At 37.2% G+C, this 21,965-nt stretch overlaps 1 protein-coding gene across 2 annotated transcripts; it reads left to right on the forward strand.

Annotated features, from left to right (window-relative positions):
- The first annotated feature begins 622 nt into the window (after positions 1–622).
- On the forward strand, positions 623–17,140 carry LOC147862943 (rho GTPase-activating protein 6-like). Of its 2 annotated transcripts, none has more exons than XM_087320757.1 (25): positions 623–868; positions 982–1,338; positions 1,540–1,780; positions 1,885–1,921; positions 2,586–2,662; positions 2,906–2,973; positions 3,057–3,126; positions 3,316–3,460; positions 4,188–4,307; positions 4,478–4,555; positions 5,701–5,756; positions 5,882–5,951; positions 6,041–6,128; positions 6,254–6,497; positions 6,753–6,983; positions 7,186–7,491; positions 7,584–7,636; positions 8,241–8,301; positions 8,382–8,465; positions 13,444–13,557; positions 13,774–13,934; positions 14,110–14,164; positions 15,092–15,169; positions 15,251–15,598; positions 16,647–17,140. In XM_087320757.1, exons 3-25 carry the CDS (start codon positions 1,724–1,726, stop codon positions 16,842–16,844), a joined length of 2,799 nt encoding a protein of 932 aa, XP_087176883.1. In that variant the 5' UTR covers positions 623–868; positions 982–1,338; positions 1,540–1,723; the 3' UTR covers positions 16,845–17,140. The 2 variants fall into 2 exon arrangements, with proteins under 2 accessions (XP_087176883.1, XP_087176884.1); XM_087320758.1 differs by having other exon boundaries at positions 625–868; positions 15,284–15,598.
- The last annotated feature ends 4,825 nt before the right edge of the window (positions 17,141–21,965 follow it).

Raw genomic sequence — 21,965 nt, forward strand, 5'->3', positions numbered from 1 at the left:
TGGAAGTACTTATTGGACATTTGGCATGTTTTAACTCGTTGTTGTTTGAGACCTCAACAATGGGTTTTTTCTCAATATGTTCAAAATGGTTCAAATGATGAGATGGAGATATTGTTCCAAATTTTACGTTATTGGGGTCTACAACACAATTGGAATATGCGTAAGTTGCTTTCATGTTTGATAATAGACAATGGGGTGAAAGCCTATATAAAGAAGCTTAAAGGTATTCTCATGTGGAAATTTTGGATGTTAGAGCATGTGGGGGGATCATTTCCTGAAATGCATATTCAGGTTTTTTTAATAGCATTACAGAACGTCCCTCTCCCTACATAGGCATATGATAGGTAGAGGAGACTACGAAGTGGATTTTACATACAATTAATATAATTGTGTGCTTTTTTACCAAAAGAAGAAGAAGAAAAGAGAGTATTGAGACAGAGAAGTATTGAGAGAGAGAGAGAGAGAGATTTTGGGGTGGGGTTGGGGAGTGGCCAAGAAGTGGTGCCACGCTGGAAATAAAAATTGAAAAACAAAAAAAACAAAAAAAATAGAAAATTAGGAAAAAAAGAAGAAGACTTTACTCCGGAGTCCGAACACATCGTCGCACGTTCGAATCCTCATATCTCATCTCTTTCTCATCTCTCTCTTTCTCTCTCTCTCTCTCTCTCTCTCTCCGTATGCTTCTTCTTCTTCGCACTTTTCCTGCAGAGAAGAAAAAAAGATTCGTGGCTATGGTGGATCCCCTTCATAACACCTTGTCTGTGAACCAAAGAAAATCTCTGCTTTTTCTCCGCTCGAGGTTACGCCATCGCTAACTCTTCTTTCTCCCCTCTCAAGCAGGCTGATGCATTTCAAGAGAAAGAAACAGGCACTTCTCTCATTCTTCTTCCTTTTTTTCTTCTTGTGTATTTTTTTTCCCTTCTTTTCTTCTTTCTTTTTCTTCTTTCTTCTTTGTAGTTGATTCCCTACAGAAAATTGCAGATTCAGAGCAAAATTCACAGCTGCAGTTCTTCATATTTTCAATTAAGTCACTGTCTTTCCTGGAGATTTTCTATTTTCGTTCGTCAGAGACGATTTCCTGTGTAAAGAATTGGCAATGTACCTTTCAGATCGCACTCTAAACTTCTGAGTTACGTCAAATTGGGCATCGCAAAGACAGTCTTCATAAAACTGAAACTCTAAAACGTATTGTTCCTGAGCCTGAAACCCTGAAACAGGCTCAGATACTTGCATTTAACCTTTCATTTTCTCCATATTGATGGTATACATGCCATATCAACGGATAGTCCAAAGGTGTCTTAGAGTTTCAGTGTTCGAAGAATATATTTTTACCAGAAGGTAATAAAATATCATGTATTGTTGCTGTCAAAATTGTTTTCTAATATGTATGTCTCATTTTATGAAGGCTCTTTTATCCAATTCTAAGATTTAAAGGTGATTTTCGAATAATTGAGAGGCATCGATAGCTTCAAATCAAAATTTAAAGGTGAATTTGATACAAGTGCATATCATACTAATCTTGTTGTTTTTAAATACTAGGTATATTCTAAAAAGCTGAAGAGTGAAGACAAGCACCTCTATTTTTACCAGAATACCTGGATAATGCACAGAGAACATATACAGATGATATCGAGGAAAAAATACACAAGACAACGTCTTCATGGTTGATAATTTCTGTAAGGAATTTTTTTCTTGAACTAGGGATCGTTTTGTCCATTAAAGCATGTCAAACCCTGCAACTCCATATAAACGTCCGACCAGCCGAGGAGGAGTCAATCTGGTAAGCCACTCATTCACAGAGGCTGTACCTTTCTAATTAGAGTATAAGTATCAAAAGATGTGCGTTTTTGGGGTACTGATCGTGAGATTGTTTCATGCATGTAGGTTTATAAAAGTGGATCATTGCTCATTTCATCGAAAGGTTAAAAATCACTCTTTCTTCTGATTAATTTATATTTTCCTTTGGTCATCAAGAAGCGGTAACATTACTATGGTTCTTTTGTTGAGGTTTAATTCTCTGATAATGTCAAGATGTGGACAATCCAAGCTATATAGGAACATATCAATGCATAATATTGTTATGTGATTGAACCCATTCACAATTGATGCATTAAAAACTAGAGGGCTGCAAGTTTGATTCTCATATTTCCTAATGTGTTTGCAACATCTACAAAACTGGTTGCCTTCCAGTTCCTAACAATTGTTTGCGGAAGTATTCAACTATTTTAATCTGGCTCCTCCCTAATAATGAGGGAATTGCTTTATTTCATTTGTAATGCTCTGTCTCGAAAAGTTATTGCTGTTATGCAATCTAAATATGTGCAACACGAACAAATCAAAACAGAAAAAACATAAATGCTTAATAGAGCTGCTCAGTTCTTTGGTCGTTGGTTTGGCATACCAGTTAATTTATATAGTTTCCGTTATCAACGCCCTAAGATAGAGAACTACATATCATAAATAAAATATGAGCCCTTTAAGTCTCTCTTCTTTGTTTAGCTCGTCTATAAATCCATAGAGTCTTTAAATGGGTTTCTTTGTGGTTTTGTTCTTATTACTAATTATAATTAGTTTGGATTCTGCAGGATTAGGGTGGAAATCATGGAAAAGGCGATGGTTTGTTCTGACAGAGACATCCTTGGTGTTCTATAAGAGTGACCCTGTGAGTTTTTGCATAGTATTATTTATATCTAGAGTATCACAGCTACAAATTTCATTCTTAATTGAAGTAAATACACTGATGTGCACTCTAACCATATTAATGCTTTTGATAATAAAATACTTCTTGTTTCTGATGCTTTAATTTCTTGTCCTATTTGCTTATTTAATGTTTAAAACATTCAGATCAAGTTTTTTCTAACCAGCTGCCTTATTTTCATCTCCTTGTTCCTCCAACCCCCACAAGAATTCCTTCTTCAAGGGCAACGACACCATTTTGGCATTGGGTGGTATTGACCTAAACAACTTAGGAAGGTAAGATGATGAACCAAGAGTTTATTCTGTCATTATGATTTTCAAGGTATGTGTGACTGATATATGCTTGGTTGATGGTGCAGAGTGTTGGTGAGATCTGACAAAAAACTCCTTACAGTGCTTTTTCCTGATGGGCGGGCTTTCACTCTCAAGGTGAATGCACTTATGAGTTGCTTTTCGTTGAACTGTAGTTGGCAGAGGTGTCATAAACTGCACTCTTCATAATGAAAATTAAGAAAGCCCATTCTACCCCTTCATTGGCTATTAACTTAATGAGTCTTATGTAATACCATATGGACATTTCTTGTAATTTGATGCCATCTGTAACTACTGAATCCACAGGCTGAAACTGCAGAAGATTTAGAAGAGTGGAAAGCTAGCCTTGAGAAAGCTATTTCTGCAGCACCTAGTGCTGATTTAATGTTGGGACAAAGTGGTATATTTAAAAATGATTCCACTGATGCTGGTGATGGCCCGATTGATCCAGGTATTCTCACGTGCCTCCTACTTAACATTCAGTATGTAAGCTTATGTTCAAAATAATTTCTCTTCTTTTCGTTATATGCTTGTCATGCTTTTGAAGGGATTCAGCTGGAAACTATCATCCTGCTTCATTTACTGTAAAGGTGTAGTAACGAAGTTATTTTGTTTTAGATAAATATCTAGATTAACAGTAATAAGATATACTGGAACTTCTACCCTTGAAAAATCTCCAATATGGCCGCTCTGACGTGGAGAGATCTCCAAATCAATGGCAGCATCTTTCGGGTGATAATGGCCTTTATATGTCAATGACAAAGGTGATGAGGCAGTGGTTCAGATAGACACGAGCTACCACTGAGATCTGTATAAAGAGGGGGATCAATAAGTCCACCAACAATCAAGAATGATTTATGTGGTTAGAGAGAAAATAAAATCAAGAATGATAATAAAGTAGCATTGTATTCATAATGAGCATATCAATTAGATCTGCACAAAGAGGTGGATCAAGGAGGCTACCCACAATACATTGTCTAAATTTGATGCTACAAATATAATCTTTGGTTAAAATTTGGAAACTTGGACACAATATATTTGCAATATCCTGAACATAAGTATTTTTAAATCTGATATTTGATTTGATCTATGAGTGGATCTGAAGCTAAATGTCAGTTTCTATAGGTGTGTCTGGACCCACAATTTGATATTTTCTTTTATGTATATATTTGTTGTAGGTCGAAGCAAGAAACCTGTAAAATCAATGGTTATTGGAAGGCCAATTCTGTTAGCCTTGGAAGACATTGATGGGAGCCCTTCTTTCTTAGAAAAAGCATTGTGCTTTATAGAACAATACGGTATATTTGATTGTTTTATCTTTTTCAAGTTTCGGCAAATTCTAAAATATTACGAGTGTTTTCATGCTGTAAATTTCTTTTAGTACACAATTAAAATGATATGATATGGAAGTGGCTTTGTGTGAACAGCTATTAAGATCGTAGTTCTGCTTTTCCTTGCAAGATATCAGGTGTGTGTGTGGAAGGCATTCTTAGGCAATCTGCAGATGTTGATGAGGTGGAAAAGCGTGTTCGTGATTATGAGCAAGGTACAACTTAATTCTTCTTATTAGGACTGCTTGTGGAACTATACATTTCACTCTTTTATATCCATCTCACAATATATACATCCATTTTGTAATGTGATCTTACACCCCATGGTGCAACAAATAATCTTCTAATATGCAATGCTCTTATCAAAGTCCTAAAGTCGACATATATCCCTTTCTCCTCCTCCCCCTCAAATGGATTTGGGATATACAATGGTTTTTCATTATGGCCAAGATCAGATACTTTGACATGTCCAAACCCCAAGGAATGTGTGAACACAGTTTATTACTTGAAGTGATCCCATCCCTATTATCCGTGATAACAGATTTGGGTATCTCTAGTAGACATATTGGCTTGGCAACAGATCATGCATATCTATCCTTTAAGGTGAAGATCGATGCCAAAAGGATGTATATGCTACAATGGAATTGGGCATGGTAAATACTAATTTACTCAGGGGACAATTGATGTGCATATCTGAGTATAAGCTGGCCTGCTGGGTTTGGTTCCTTTCACATCCCAAGAGGAAGTCTCATAATGGTTGCTGCGATTATTGCATTATGCTGCCATAAATGCCTTTCTCCACACCACAGTTGGCAATGCGCCAATACTGATGGAGTCACGCAAAATAGTTGGTATGATGAGAAATGTCTTAATACAAGTGACCCAGGGATTTATACACATAAACAAGCAAGAGCAGCTTTCCAATGCCTTGTGTGGAAGAAGAGATCATGTTTGGCTAGATTTGATGCAGAGGTGTACCGGTTGTTCCTTGGACAAGAGCGTAAAAGAGCACAGAATATGTTTAATGATTGGCAACCTAGCCCACAATACAGGCTTTTTTCAAGTTTAGAGCAGATAATGTAGATTTTGTCAAATTTATCTTGCAGACCACATGAATATTTTATTATTTATATTGGCTCTGCTTTCATCTTTTGAAATGTTGCTTAACTTTTGTGTATGCCTGTCTTTCTAAGGTCTCACTCTTAGGAACATGCGAGCATGCCTTTGGCTTCTTTATTCATAACTAGTCTTTATGACTCTATCATAGTTTGCTTTTCAGTAGTACTTGATGCTTTGCACCTATGTAATCTCTGTATCATATATTTCACAATATAAAAAGAGAATTTTATTTATACTGTAGGAAAGTCATTGTTTGGACCTGATGAAGATGCCCATGTTATAGGCGATTGTATCAAGGTAAGCCTGAGTTCTTAAGCTATCCAATCCTTTATTGTAACATACCTTCTGCCAATGCTGAAGTTATCCAATCTTTCGTTCTAAGATATCTTTCTCCAATGCTAATTTTGATCACAAACTTACAGCATGTCCTTAGAGAACTTCCTTCATTACCGGTGCCTACTCCTTGCTGTGCTGCTCTGGTCGAGGCTCAAAGTAAGTTCTTGCTATTTTCACAATGAAAATTGATGGTAACTCTCTTTCAAAATAATTTGAGTTTAGGATTCAACTGGTCACTTTGATAGGGATTGAGCATAGGGAATCACAAGTTTTGTCTATGCGAGCTGCTGTTGCAGAAACTTTTCCAGAACCTAATCGAAGGTTGCTTCAAAGGTATGTACTGTCTATTTGACTGTGACGGGAGTGCAGAATCATGGCTCTCCTAATTGACTTCATTAGAATAACTTCCCTTTCAGAGATAGGGGACTCATTGATAACTTACTCGATTATTTATGCAGAGTTCTGAGGATGATGCAAACAGTGGCAGCACATGCTACTGAAAATCGAATGACAGCATCTGCTGTGGCAGCCTGCATGGCACCATTGCTCTTGAAACCATTGATGACCGGAGAATGTGGTTTTGAGGACGAATCAGATTTTAGCGGGGACAATTCTGCCCAACTTCTTGCGGCTGCAGCAGCTGCCAATAATGCTCAAGCTATCATCACGATTCTTCTCGAGGAGTACGATAACATATTTGAGGTATTTAACATATTGCATGTTGGGTATCTAGTTTCCTTACTTATATAGCACTAAATTTAAATGATTCGAGGTGAAATGTTGTAAGTCTTGAGACTTGTACTCATGGTTCTCACCAAGACATCCTACAGTCACAGTCCAGGAAAGTGACGCTTTCAAATGGAAAACTTTTTTCACACTGCTAAAAGAGGCAAAGGCTTGAATGACTCTTAATTATTTTGCATGGTAGTTTCATGTGTTTATCTTATTATGTTACAGGATGAGAGTTTGCCAAAAATCCAGCTTTCTCGAGATGCAAGTGCACGAGAAGATGACCGTCTAAGTCATGCATCGTCAGATGGAGAAGTTTTGCATGCCCATGAGGAGAATTCTCATGATGCTGATAATAATCATTATAATGATCGGCTCTCTGAAGATCCTGAAAGAGTTCTTAGTGGAAGCATGAGTGGGAGCAGTGGAAATGAGGGGAGTGATATCTACGATAATAAGGTATGTGGTATAATAACGAGTTTCTGTGTTGGATTGTTTATCCATGTCTTATTGGAGATATAGGAATGCTGTTATTGATGCCTTCAAAATTTTATAAAACATATGATTAAAATATTAGATGTCTAACATAGATTGTGCAGGACCAAGAATGCTTTCATTTTCGGATTTGCAATATTCATCTAACTACAACTGAAATCCTTAGGTGCTTGACGAAGAAGAATTTGAAGAAGAGTTCAATAAAAAGGCTCGAAGAAACCATGTTGATTCAAGCAACTTATTGTCAAGATCAGTTAACTTTGGAAACTCAAGGGAAATTCATGAAGGACAAATTGAGAATAAAAGTTTAAGTTCAAGCACAATTGGAATAAGTCATTTACAATGGAAGAAGTTCCCATCTGTGGAGACTCCGAAAATAAATAATGGGAGTTCAGTACCCACAAGCTCTAATAAACCTGTAAGCAGTTCAAGTACCACCAGCAGCAAGAGGTCATCCATATGGGGTCTATCTGTAAGGGCCGAGTTGAAAATACTTTCTGAATTTTGACATGCTAACTTTTGTGCTTGATTTGAAGTCTGGATATTTTGCCATGGTATTTTCAGGCAACAAAAAGAACCTCAATACCTCAATCACAGGATTCCTACGGAGAAGAAGAGTGAGTAGACTTTTCTGTGGTGTCTTGCTATCTTTTCATGCCAGATAATCATTATATTCAGCGAGATCTATTGACCAACTTGTGTCCTGAAAGCTGATAAGATCAAATTTTTAACCATGAGCTTAATAGATCAGAACACTGTAGTTGTATCCATTGGTTTCATATGCTGATATTACATAGGCTCACACTCTTGATGTTAGTACATGATGTACTGTGAACCAAATTTGTTCCCTGCAATTATTAGCACACCATTTAAAAATGTGCTTATTTTGCTTTTAGACCATTATTGGCGTTGTATATGCCATGTATATAATTTTACGTTATGGAAGCTTTCTTGTATATCAGCTTGCCACTCTCTTAACAGACAGGTCATAAATATATCCATACAACTGTAATATGTTAGATGTCTGTATGATAATTCCGCTGGCCCAAGCTCACTTGCAAATAATGTGCCAACTATTTTTGTGTCATTGCTTAGGGATGATGATGAAAGTACCTGCATACAAAGCCCACGATGCAGTGAAAATATAGTTGTCTTCTTTTTGTGACTCATCAACACTGTTTTAGTTGGTTGAAATATTTGGCTCTTTTATGTGTTTTGTAGATTGCTGATTCAAAGACTGGAAGCAACAAGAAATGAACTCCGTAATAAAATTGCCAAAGAAGTATGTGATGTCCTGAGTATTGCTTTTGAATATTGATGTGTAACTCCTATCTAATGATAACATCCTCTGGGTGTAAGTAGGCAAAAGGAAATGCTGCATTACAGCAAAGTTTGGAACGACGGAAGCATGCACTTCATGAACGTCGTCTGGTTCTCGAACAAGATGTAAGTGTCTTTGTTCTTTTCTTGTTGAGGTATTCAGTCTTATCTTTGTTCTGAATTTGATCCTAGAAAAAAGCTTCATATGTCTGTTATATTTGTGCTAATAAATTTACAAAACTCTTATTCACAAAGGTGGAAACTAAAAGTTATAACTGAAATTGAAAATAAAAAAGTACCAGCACTTCATCAGACTCAAAATGTTCACATCTCCAAAGGCATCTTCCCAATTTTCAGCTATAGTCAAAAGTACGAGTGCTTCATGTTTATGGGTGGGGGGTGGAGCCAAGATCGGCTCCACCCCCCTCCCAAGGGGGTTTGAGTGTGAGAGGAGAGAGGGAGAGATGAGATGCACAGAGAGAACGAATGAGAGAGAGAGAGAATCAAGACAGACACAATTTAGAGTAACTTTGATATCATTTTTTCATGCCCCATGAGTGAGGATTTATATAATAGAAGGATCTTTACAAAAAGCCGAATGGACGTAGGTACACCTACTTACCTCACCTAACACTCACACATTCACATTTCATATTACACCTCATACACCACCTTCCACATTACACCTAACCCTCCCGTACACCTATACGGGTAACACTTCATCAGACTAAAAAAGTTCACATCTTCAAAGTCATCTTCCTAATTTTCAGCTATTATCAAAAGATATGATCATGATCCTCACTGATTTCGCTGGATGTTCAACTTGATTCACAAAACTTCAGTGAAATTATTAAATAGTCCAATAAGAAATAGCACTATTTATCTTTGTCTGTTGCTCCCTTTGAGTTCTCACGATTGGGTTAATAAGATTGTAGTAGAAAGAAGACGGCCATTAATTCAATCTTATGGAATCGTCTCTCACCTTAACAGGAATGTTGAACAACCCCAATAATCATTATCAAGTAGAATCAGAAGCTTTTTACCCAAAAAAGATCGATCACATGACTGAGATACTCAAAAACATAGAGGCCTGAGCTTCATGGTCTCTGGCCTCTTGTGGCAGATCACTAACTTCTGCATTCTCCCACTACTACAATCTGTAATAATCACCCGCTCAAAATCTCTACATGAATCTGTAATAACACACATCTTCACTCTCCCACTACTACAATCTACAATCTACTTTTTTAGACTGTTTTCAAGAGCCCTATTGTTTTCTGTAACTCGTTGAACCCAATGTATGAATACTGCCAAAATGATATCAGTCACTTAGGTTCTTGCATAAAGTCTCTTCCCCAATCTCAAGTGATGCTAGATAACCTATCATTTCAAAATGAAAGTGCATGTCATTACATCTAGGGAACCCTAATACATGTGACATTCTCAATACATCAGGCTTTGGCTTCAAACATTCTAGTTGGATACTTTTCCCCACTTTTTCTGTTTTTCTGTTTCGAAACTTCTGGCCATATAATGTTATTTCACGTTATTCTCGAGTCTTATTTACATGTCTAGCTTTGATTTGTAAATTGGTTCTCAAAGATGAGATAATTTTTAAGATTTAATTCCTCTTTTGGTCTAATAGGCCATTTTGGCCTCCTAGAAAACATTAATATAGTTGTGGAGTATACAATGGCATGATTAATTTGGATTCTTTTGCATCCCTAGAGGAAGTCACACAAGGGTTGTCAAAGTCATTGCATTATGCTGCCACAAATGGCTTTCCTGACACCACAGTTGGCAATGTTTGCCCATGCGTGGTAGAGCCACACAAAGTAGTTGGTATGATGAGGAATGTTGTGATACAAGGAGATGCTTGCAACAAGAAGTGACCTGGAGATTTATACACACAAACAAGGAAATGCACCCTTCCAACCCCTTGTGAGGAAGCAGATGAAATTATATTTGGCTAGATTTGAACCAGAGGGGTACCAGTTGTTTATTGAACAAGAGTGTAAAAGAGCATGAAAAAATGTGTTGTGAGAGGCAGTTTAGCACACATGTGACCTCACCACAGGCTTGACATGAATATGCAAAGGTAATCTATGACATTCCTGAGCAACTTCGCTCTTCCACCCACATGGTTCACGCCCATGTGAATCCACTTTTTTTGCTCCACTTAAGGGGAGAAATGCCATTGATTAGTTACAATTTGGAAAAGCCCAAGACCATGACAGATTGGTTGGTGAGCATGTACTCTATGCATGTAAGACTTTTCTTCTGCTTCTTGGACACATCTTTAATAGAGCTATGTGTGAAGGTTTCCCTTGTAGCTAGACAGAACATACCATTTTTCTAATTTTCAAGAGTGCTGATCTGATGATACCTAGAAAGTGCTTCTTGGACACATCTTTAATAGAGCTATGTGTGAAGGTTTCCCTTGTAGCTAGACAGAACATACCATTGTTCTAATTTTCAAGAGTGCTGATCTGATGATACCTAGAAAGTATAGGACTATCATGATAAGCCATTACTTGGCCAAACTATATGGTTTGATCCTAAAGTCAAAATTGAATGTATGGGCAGAGGGAATTGAACGTTCAGCTGGACAAACAGATTTCCGAGAAGGGTTCATAATTTTGAATCACATATTGACCCTTCTGTTACTTTATGGATGTCTGGAAAGCCTTCGATGTAGTATGGTATGCTTAGCTCATGTTAGCAACTAGGAACCTGTGACATCTCGGCAGATATTCAATGGGGTCTCTATGCACTTTTATTGGCTGTCAGAGGTCGTGGCTAGCATGATTGGATTAAAACAAGGATGTCCACTATTGCTCACTCTTTACGTTCTTTACATACATGAGATATCTAATTACATAGGTAGTTTGTGTGATTTGGGTGCATCCTTAGCAATGATAGCCAGACCGTTATTACAATATGCTGGTGACATTGTTTTGGTCTCTGACTCTCCGGAGGGACTACAAAGACATCTAAATACTTTAAAGCCATTTTTTACAGATAAAGATTTGTAAATAAACCTTGGTAAAACTAAATTGGTAAATCACAGATAATGTGATTAGAACTAGATTTCCTCGTGGAAGAGGCATATACACAGGTAATGTGATCCTAGTCATTTCTCGGAGTAACATTTGCGGGGCCTTGGTTCTCCCTATAGAAGGCTGCCAATGCGTGACTTTCTTGTGGACATGCAGCCCTCAGTGCACTTGAAAGACAATATGCACATATCCAATTCCAAGAAACGAAAACTGAATTATGGTTATTTGATAAACTTGCAACATTGACCCTTCTCTATGAAATAGAAATTTGAGAACTAAACCTTCTTGATGGAGAGACTTTTAGTCTTGATAACTGCACATATGATAATGAGCAAAGCATTGGTGGCTCCATGATATAAGGGCGGATCAGTATCAAATGGATTTGGGAGCTCCTTAAGCAAAGGTACTCAAGTCTGGCACCTATGTCATTAAAACAACTTGTTGAAACATGAAGATAATCAAACATGAAGATAATCATTGTTGGTATCTTGAAATGCAAAGATGTTTCCAGTCACATGCCATAATTATAAAACCACTACCTCTATTATAATATAACTTAGATTGTCCACACTTGAACTTCACCAAAGGGGAAAATAATAGAGTCTTTCAAACTGATATCATTGAATTAAATAAAGAAAGAAAATAGATCAACTCCACTATGTCTTTTGGTAGGTAGATGGCCCACTATAAGGCATTATTATTACATGACGCAGGATGGAAGACTTCTTATATGGATGTACATCAACATCATGGTGTTTGTAGTTTAATAATGCAGTGCAGAACCTCTTAACACCAGTTAGAGATTGAGATAGACAAATATACCAATTGTATTATCAGGGAAGAACACTATGTTTGCCATTGTGCTGTTTTTTTATTAAATAAGAGGGAGATACCGCTTTCACCTTTAACAAGCTTTGAGCCTCTACCCAATTTAATGGAATATGAAGACCAACAATGTTTAGTACTGTTCCTGGTTGAGCACAAGAGACATAGAAGAAAGAAAGAAAGAAAGCTGTGTTAACGTCTTTTAAGAGAGGTCAAAATGGCCTATAATACCAAAAAATCTTTGAGAACAGACCAAAATAAATACAACTAAACATGCTGTACTAAAGAATCTATATATCTATAGAGTGAAGTTGTTGTAGGAAAACAATCCAACCACAACAACTCATTAACTAAGATTCATCTTGACTTTCTGTAGCTCTATCACTAATCATGCTACAAGTCAATTAAGGGCTAGACAAGTGGGTCTTGCTTTGAACAAGAGTCGAGAGGCTTTCCCATTGTGCTGTGCATGTAGGCCATGCCATTTTGACCACGTTCCCATCACCCTTGTATCAACAAATAAAGGTCATAATCTCCTGGCACCAAAGGTGCTTCCCTCACTTTGAACATCTCTTTGTGTTGAGTTGGCCCACATTGGAAATCTTGTCGAGGCAGATGTTTCAGTCTATCTAAATTCAGAATCATTAGTGCTTAGCTAACTAGATTCTTTAGTACCCTATATTTATATTTATATGCTTTGCTCTCAAAGACAAGACAACATTTTAAGCTGTTATTCCTTGTTTGGTCTCTTAAAAACGTTAATTTATCTTTCTCATTTTTTCTCACACCATAGGACACCATTTACACAAATCAGGGGATGGATTCATAACCAGGCTAACTATTTTCACAACAGAATTGCTGATTTGCCTGTAAAGGCCTTTTGTTATGCTCATTATTTCTTTTTGTTGTAAACAATGATAGCAAATAGACTATTTCTGGTTCATGCCTGATCATTGCTTTAGCTTGTAACCTTAGAATTTTTCCTTCCTAAAGAAGATGCAAGTTGCACTTTTAATTAGACATTTGAAATTCAGCCACTATCGCAGATGACCATGCCATTGGATTTTTATGTAGAAAAACTGAAGCCTTATTATTAGGCCCAAAAAATCCTTGTTGCGGTTTGTAAGCTTGTGCACATATCTTTTGATTAAGTGTGTATGTAAGCACATTCACAAAGAAACTAGTTATTGATTAGATGATTGTGATTTGATGTAATGCAGGTTACAAGATTGCAAGACCAGCTACAAGCTGAGAGAGAACTTCGATCTTCCTTGGAGGCTGGGCTAGCAGTGTCAACATCTCAATTCCCATTATCTCACAATCTGGACTCTAAGGTCTTGCTATACGTTTTTCCTCAGAGTTCAACTTTTCTATTGAGCTAATGAATGCAACCACATTTTTAAAAAGTATTGCCCATTTATGATTAGATGAGACATTCCTTGAGCTCATGTTTTTCCTCAGAGCTCCACTTTTCTTTCAGCTAATGACATGAGAAATGAATGTGATACCACATTTTTAAAGGAAGTAGTACCATTTTATGATTAGATTAGACTCGGGTAGAGATTGAGGAGATAGCAGCTGCAGAAGAAGATGTTGCTAGACTAAAGCAGAGAGTAGCAGAATTGCATGCACAATTAAGTCAGCAACGTCAACAACATGGAAGCCCACTGCCAGTTGTGCACGAGAACTACCGTCGGGGCAACAGTCAACAGTAAGTAAAATTTAATGCACGAAAATTTTAAGCTGACAATAAATGTGCGTTTACTAATATGGGAAACCTATACCAAGTATTCCAAAGACATAATGTTGTCTAACTTGATTTCATAAATAGTTCAATTAGCGTCACCTTGACTTAATGGGGATGCATGTTTTCTTTGATTTTGTAGGAACAATTCACATCTACAAGAAAGTTCTTATCAAGAAAGCAAGCTCAATATGGAGGTAATTTAAATTAATTCTTTGGATAACTAAGAATATACCAAATATTCAAGGTCATGTTTCATAGGATTGCTGTATGGATCCAACAATAAATGTCTTTGAATTAGGTTGAAAGTAAAGTTCTGGAAGTTGGACTGTGTTAAATGATATGTCTTTATATTCTGTTAAAACAGTGTAGTAACGTAATTCCATCTTCATCCCAGGGAAACTTAATCTTGCTATATGACACTTGTATGGTCGATGAAATGATTTGATGTTCAATTAGCGAGGTTGTAGATATACACGGATCACCTTTATGGCTTTCTAATGCTCTGCCTAGTTTGAATAGGAATAGTGAAACTACTGTTTTCACCTATTAATTTTTTTTTCTGAATAGGAATAGATATGACTATTAGAAGAAACTACCTTTTCCCCTGTTAAATTCTAGCACGACATGTCATTGAAAGTCAAGATTCTTGCTGGTGACAATACAGCAGGTGTTATCCGATCCACCTAAGGTAGCATCCTGGAGATATAACTTCTGATTGATCGGATTCTCTATTCTAATCTTTATCAAGACCATTTCACCATATTATTATGAGATACGAGTTATCATTCCATGACACCAAAGGCACATTCCCCACTTTAGCTGCTGGCTTACCCGTCCAGAAGTTTTTTTCATCCTTTTACAATTTTTTTCACATAAGACATGCTGGCTCACTAGAAAGATAATTCTGGCCTTTCGAAGATGTTAATGCACCATTTCATCTGTTTCTCTCTTTTTCAGTAATGCTTATGTGTTTGACTGCAGTTACGCAAATTGGATCTTGTAGTTTTTATAAATTATTGGTTTGATATGCCTTCCAAGTCATTCTATGGACATAAACTGACAAAGACCCAAATTGATCTTTAATGCGAAACTTGTGCTAACACATCTAATGTGATTGACAGGGTCAAAATCGAAATGATCAGACTTCTGCTTTGGAGCAGCTTGTAATGCAACAGAGAACTGCCTTACAGGAGGCCAAGGTTCATATCTCATTGTTATTACTGCCATTATATTAAGTCAATTTTGATTCTTATATCCCATTACCTTGTTTTCTTCATAAGATTGAGCAACATGGGATACTGCTGCACATGCAGGAGGCACTTAAATTCGAGAAGGAGAGGGGCTGGAACATGAGGCGGCCAGTGGCGACATCTGAGCAAGATTCAATGATTGGTAATGATTGGAGAACAGCGAGGCCTCCAATAGTACCACTTGTGAATGGAAAACAGCAATTCCTGTGGAGACGGAGGCATGAATCATCAACAAGCAATCCTAACTCTAGGAAGCCACAAACAAATACATACACACATGTTCCAGCAGAAGTGTTGGTCTCTTCTTCTGGTGCAAGTGATTGTGATTCCAGTGATATAGGTGCCCAAAGTGTAGGGAAATATTTCGTAGACATTGAGGTACGTCCTTATATTCTTGGGTAAAACTCTGAAATATCCTTGTGAATCTTTATTTGTCCAATGTCTTCAAGGTTTTACTATATCCCCAAATGCCCTGAAGGTTTTGTTATTTCCACAAAGAGCAATTAGATGCACTATTTGGGCAAGTATATGATTACTTCATACCCTTCTCAATTAGATGTGCTATTTTGAGCAAATATAATGGTCATTCATCCCTTTTTTCTGTCTCGATGGTTTATGGGGGGAAGGGTATTTAGGCAAGTAACAAAAATATAGGAACATTTGGGGAAAAAACGAAGTGAGCGTTATTTGGGATTATTTCCCTCTTTATTTCATGAATTGTCAGTGTATCTAACTTTTTGTCCATAAACAAGTCGAAGTGCATATATTATTATTCTTTAGTAAATAGTGGAAGTATTTATAGAAGGAACCCAAGTTATTCTCTCATACTTTTTAGCTACAGTTTCATTGTCAAGGTTTTCATATAATTATCTAATACTACCTGTGAGAGTAGTGGTATGCATTGAATACTCACTTTTGGGCCATTGCCAGTTCATAATACAGGCATCCTTTGTTTTTTGATGAGTACCACATGTTCTGACAAGCTTCTAGCTTCTCTAAACTCTCTATTACTCTTTTATTTAGTTAAATCTCTGTCATTCTTTCTATATTATTAGTACTTCCCCTAAAGGCATTGGGTCTCCAACATTGGAAGAGGTTTGACTTTTGATTTACCCTCAATTACTCTTATCACTCTTTGCACTTGATTTTACTTGACTTCCATTTACACAAAGATTTTCGTATACTTTAAGAACTCTGTATGATTAGTGTCTTCTACTTCTACTTTATTCTCTATCATGACACCCTTTTCTATTATTTTTATTCTCTCCACCACTCTTTCTTTCTATTTTGATCTCTTTATCATGCTTGTCTTACTTGTACTTGATTTTTCATCACTCTTTTCCTCTATTTTCAATTCATCATCACTCTTGATCACTTTTTAATCCCTGCCCTCAGGCACTCATGATATTGCATTAATTGTTAACAGACTCCAAATAGTTCAGTGAATGAGCGTCATGCAGCTGCATCATCAGCTCTTGCCGAGCTGACAACAAGGCTGAACTTCTTCAAAGAGAGAAGATCACTCTTGGTGGAACAACTTCAGAATCTGGATTCCACTTTAACTCCGAGCCTTGTAGATGGCTTTATGTATTCTTCTTCACCACCATGGACACGCCCTGGATAATCTTGCCATTCCTCAACTTTGTGGGTCTTCACTATTTGATCATTGTATCCTAGCGTGAACAGTAGTATTCTTCTGTTATAGATGCACACAGATTTTTATCGCCCAGTTTTTTTATCTCCCTTGGAGTGCATAATTCATGTTGTAAAGTATAATATCAGAGGGCATCTTCTAGTTCTGAGGGCATAAGTAGTCTTTTGCTCCCTTCTCATTCTCAATATTAGGGATCATTTTTTATTTTAACTCTGTAAAACATTTCACTTTCATTTATAGGAAATATATTTTGTTAGATGGAATAATTTTTGTTTCTTTGCTTGGTTATGCTTATTGTTTGAAGCAAAAGATACTCTAAAATTGTATGACGTGAAAGTTGAACCCAACACCATCCAATCAAACACTATGTTTATTACTTTTTAATCTGCCATGTGTTTTTTGTATTCTTATTTTTTTGGAGGTATGATCTAGCTTTTACATTGATACTGTTGATGTAGGTTCAAACTTGAGTTCCATATTTCATTCCCAAAAGTAAACCATGGTTGTAAAATCTAGCATGCTGGAAATTGGAACTTAAAAAAAAACATCTGAGTTAGACATTATGTAAGTTTTCAAAACATATGTTGATACTTCATGAAGGAAATGTGATGCATCCCATTTTCGAAGCCATTTCATTATATCACATCCATTCGAAACCCAAAACTTTGCTTTACCATGTCTTTTGAATCTTTTCATTTGCTAGGAACTCGAGGTTTTTTTAAAACCTTAAGCATGTACTCAACCACCCTTCCCATGGCTGTAATCTGTATGGGAAGTGATTTTGTCTTAAGTTGGATCGAGTCTTCAACATGCAAATTCCAAAACACAATGCTAATACTTGGCAAATGGTTTGTTGGTTGGTATATCCCATGTTTTCGTGGATTTACCAAACCCAAATGTTGATAGATTCCACTTTAGGTGCTCCCTCATCGGAATTTGATGTAATCTCCTCACGTTCCTTCGGGTCCCACCTCACTTCGTTTGACTTGACATTTCTCCCTTCTTGGTCTAGTTGGTGGTGACTCGTCAGATGGGTGGTTCTATCCACAATCGATTGCCTATCATTATCATTCGTTGATATCCCAACCTTCTTACACCACAAAATTCAAATCCAACCATATTACAAAAGCCATACATTTTATCAATCACATAAAAATCAATCTTGAAGCTTTATACTTGCATAAGAATAATTTCCAATTGCAATCTAGGCCTTCATCTTCTCCATATGTTCTTCCTTTTTCGAATCATATATTGCCATCTCATCTGCCATGGACTAGACCATGAATTTTGACTCGGTGCCACCTTAGAGTTCAATCGAACTCCATTGGAAGTAGGCTGCCACCCTTATCTTAAGCTTCCTCGTGAATGATTGATGATTTCATGTGTATTTTACCTTGGGGTCCATGAACCGCTTTAGTGATTGGTGTTGCTCATAGTTGTTGAAGAATATCATGCCATTGCTCCTAGAGTACCTTGCTCCTCTTCCTCTATCCGAAGGCCTCTTGGAAGCACTACATTGATGCCATGTACCTTCCACAAATGTGCCTCCATCTCTTATTTCTTTTGAAACCATAATTGCTCTCACCAACATGACTCGTGCACTATACATGATTGAGATTTGATCCTCATTGAATCTTGGCCACACTTGAAGAGTCAAAGTGGGTCAAGTAAATTTGGTGTGACATATGCATTACAATTGTTGGTCAATATATACATAACTATTGTAAGATTACAATGATGTACATGAACTCACCTTTTGGAGGAGCATCTTCCTCTGATGGGGCATTTTCTAGCATGGGGTCCAACCGAAGACCTTTAACTGTCAGTGTCGTCTCCATGTTGTTTCAGCCTCCATCTTCGTGACTGTGTTGTTTCTATGACCCCTTCTAACAAAAACCTTGCAACCAAAACCAAGGTTAGCACACATGCATCACTATCGTTAAAAAACAAGTACCCTGCTATACATTGTTCAAATTTCCGAGGGGAGTATGGTCACCACCAAGAGTGGAGCCTGTAACTCAATTTGACTCAACACGGGGAAACTTACTAGGTCTAGACATAGTAAGGATTGGTAGATTGAGAACTCTTTCTTGATTCTATGGGTGGTGGTGCATGGTTGTTCTTAGTTGGTGGAGTGATTTGTATGGACAATTCTATTAACGAACGAGATCTCAACCCACTAACTAGTTACACGAAGGATCCTCTTCATGGCCAATTTCTTAGAGGGACTATGCCATCTAGGCCATGGAAAGTTTGAGGCAATAACATGTATGTGATGCCCTTAGATGTTCTGGGCCGCACACGTGCTACACTGATAAATTCAACGAGTTTACCACCTGAACCGATAAGTTTGGGTAATCTTTTGAAATTTCATCGTGATGTGGATAGATCATTGCAATTATTGATCTTCAACGAGGAATTCCTATGAGGAAGTGATATACCTCCCTTCATTGTGACATGCATCACCCCACTTGGCATCAAACATTTTGAAGTCTTTGGACCTGGCAGCCATCTATACAAGCAATCTATCTACAACTAATATTCCAACCATCAAACATTTTAATAGTTTTAACATACCATTTGAACATTTAAACCATTTGGAATCGCAAAACCCCTAATCTTCAAACTATTTTTTCAAATAACAACAAAAGAGATATAAATAAACTTAAAAAACAAAAAATTTAATGACATTCCCGTCATTGATTATTAGAAAATGTTGAAAGTTCAAAATTGAAACGCTGCTTCTAGAAAAAAAGCACAAAACCTTATCCTTATTCATATTCAAATGTATAAAAACTCCCAGACATGGAGGTGCTTGATGCAACATTGGGTGGATCTCCCTTTTTAGAAAGGGATAAGTTTTTCCCCAAAAACATAAACTAAATAAACTGCAAAATACCTTTTTAAAAAAGAACACGTTATTCCATCGGAAGGGTGCCTAACTAATGTCAACATATTCTTGAAGTTTGGATTTGAAAAGTCACTCTCACACGTTCTTCTTCAATACAATTTTATCAGATTTTCTTCTTCTTTATAAATATATTTTGCAGCAACTAGCAAGGTCTGAATTGGAGTTTAAGCAATAATAGTATGACATTTAATTGAGACAGATACAAAATGTGTAGTTTAGCAAAATACTCGGTTTCAAAATTTTGCTCCCGCTATAACGATTTCCATCAAAAGAAGAATGTGATTGGAATTTCACTAAATGATAAATTATTTTGAGGGAACATCGTATGTAACATAAAGTTATACAACCCATTTTAACAGATTTAACATACCATCTGAACATTTTAACCATTCGCAATCGCAAAAACCCTAATATTTCAAACTACTTTTCAAATAGCAAAAAAAAGAAAGAACGCAATTTAAAACATACTTGATAAGTGAGCAGGTGGCGATGGAAATTTAGTGAATGTTGATGGTTGTCAACAATCCCTCCTGAAACCACAATCTTTGATTTCAAAAATGTTGAACAATCTACAAGGATCAAGATTTTATACTCTAAACCCTTATATGTCAAGAGCCCCCGTAATTATAAGTAGGGCGTTGTCGTGTAAATGTGTGTACAAGTTCTATTCGAGTGGGACCACTAGGGCCTTGGACTAGGGAGGACACACAGGCGCAGATGTTTGGAGCCTTGAAGGCCCAGAGAGTCAAAAGCTCCTAGGAGTCAAAAGGTCTATAGTGTCGAAGGCTAGCCAAATTCAAAGGTTGGTTAGACTCGAAGGCTTGTTAGAGTTGAAGGTTCCATAGAGTCGAAGGCTCTCCAAACTCGAATCCTTGTATGACTCAAATGCTCTCCAAATGGGAAGGTTCATTAGATTTGAAGGCTCGTCGAAGTCAAAGGGAGTGATGAGTCAGACCACGATTAACGCGCGAGGATCCAAAGACACAATTAACATGAAGGGTTTGCACAATATTTAGACAAAAAAGGGGCCTCTCTTATGGGTTGAAACACTAGATTAAAAAGAATTCCCTTTATAAAATATGGTTTACAAAATGTACATAGTGAATAGATACAATGGTGATAAAGAGAATCGTGACAATAAACGATTAGAAGACAACTAGGAAATGAAAGTTCAGGATTCAACTAAGTTCCTAGTGAAGGTGTGAGTAAAGTGGGCCGCCGAGACCACGACTACCTCTGATGGCTACGATGCCTCAAATTGGAGTAGTGTTCTCGGGCTACATCATCCTCTCTTTGAAAGGTTGGTGTGTGAGTTTACTGAACCCCTTCTTTGAATCCATCAACATGTAATGGTGCTCGCTAGAGAATTGGTCTCAGGGTACACTTGAGAATAACAACAAGAAGAAGTAGAACAAGAACTAAGAACCCTAATATTCACGATGAAGAGGGAAAATACAGCCCTAAAACCTTGAGCACATTGAGTGGAAGGAGAAGAAGAAGAACTAAGAAGTGGAGAAGAGGAAGCAAAACCCTAATGGTACACCAAACCACAAAATGGGTGACCCGAATTAAGTTAAAGCCATCTTCTCCTCTTTTTATAGAGAAGAGAGGTACGCCTACTTTCAACATTTAATGCAAATATTTCTCAGATTTTTCTTCAAGAATAAAAGAAAAATTATTCCTTAATCTACATTGCGCTTATAGAATCAAACTCTGCACCCATAGTACAAGGTCGATGTATATATTTTTATATATATACATGTCTTTTTGTGATGGTTAATGGACCCTCCCTTTTTCCACTTTCTACCTTTGGCCACGCCACATCATGTCCACGATTGGTGGGTACAAAGGTAGGCAGTCTTTGATTCCTTCATTTCTTGCGCCTCGCTTGTATCATATTTGTTTTTCCATTTTGAGCACCTCCATTCTCTCCACCCAAACCACCGTCACCATCCTATCCACCATATCCTTTGCCCACAGTTTGCACCACCACGACCGGTTATCGTGGCCTCGTCCACTTTCCCCGAAGCATAACCCTTAGTGCACCAGGCATATGCCACTTTGATTCCCACCATCCCCTTGGTCAAGGCACTTCGGTTTTCCTTCTTTCGTCGATCCACACTTGCAAGTTGTTAGGCCCCATCCAAATTTCAACTTTTACCACTCCTTGTAGCCCATGC

The sequence above is a fragment of the Azolla caroliniana genome, unplaced genomic scaffold, assembly GCF_043228905.1.
Source record: "Azolla caroliniana isolate FFs.n. ecotype wild unplaced genomic scaffold, voAzoCaro1.0.p SCAF_6, whole genome shotgun sequence".
Lineage (NCBI taxonomy): Eukaryota > Viridiplantae > Streptophyta > Polypodiopsida > Salviniales > Salviniaceae > Azolla > Azolla caroliniana.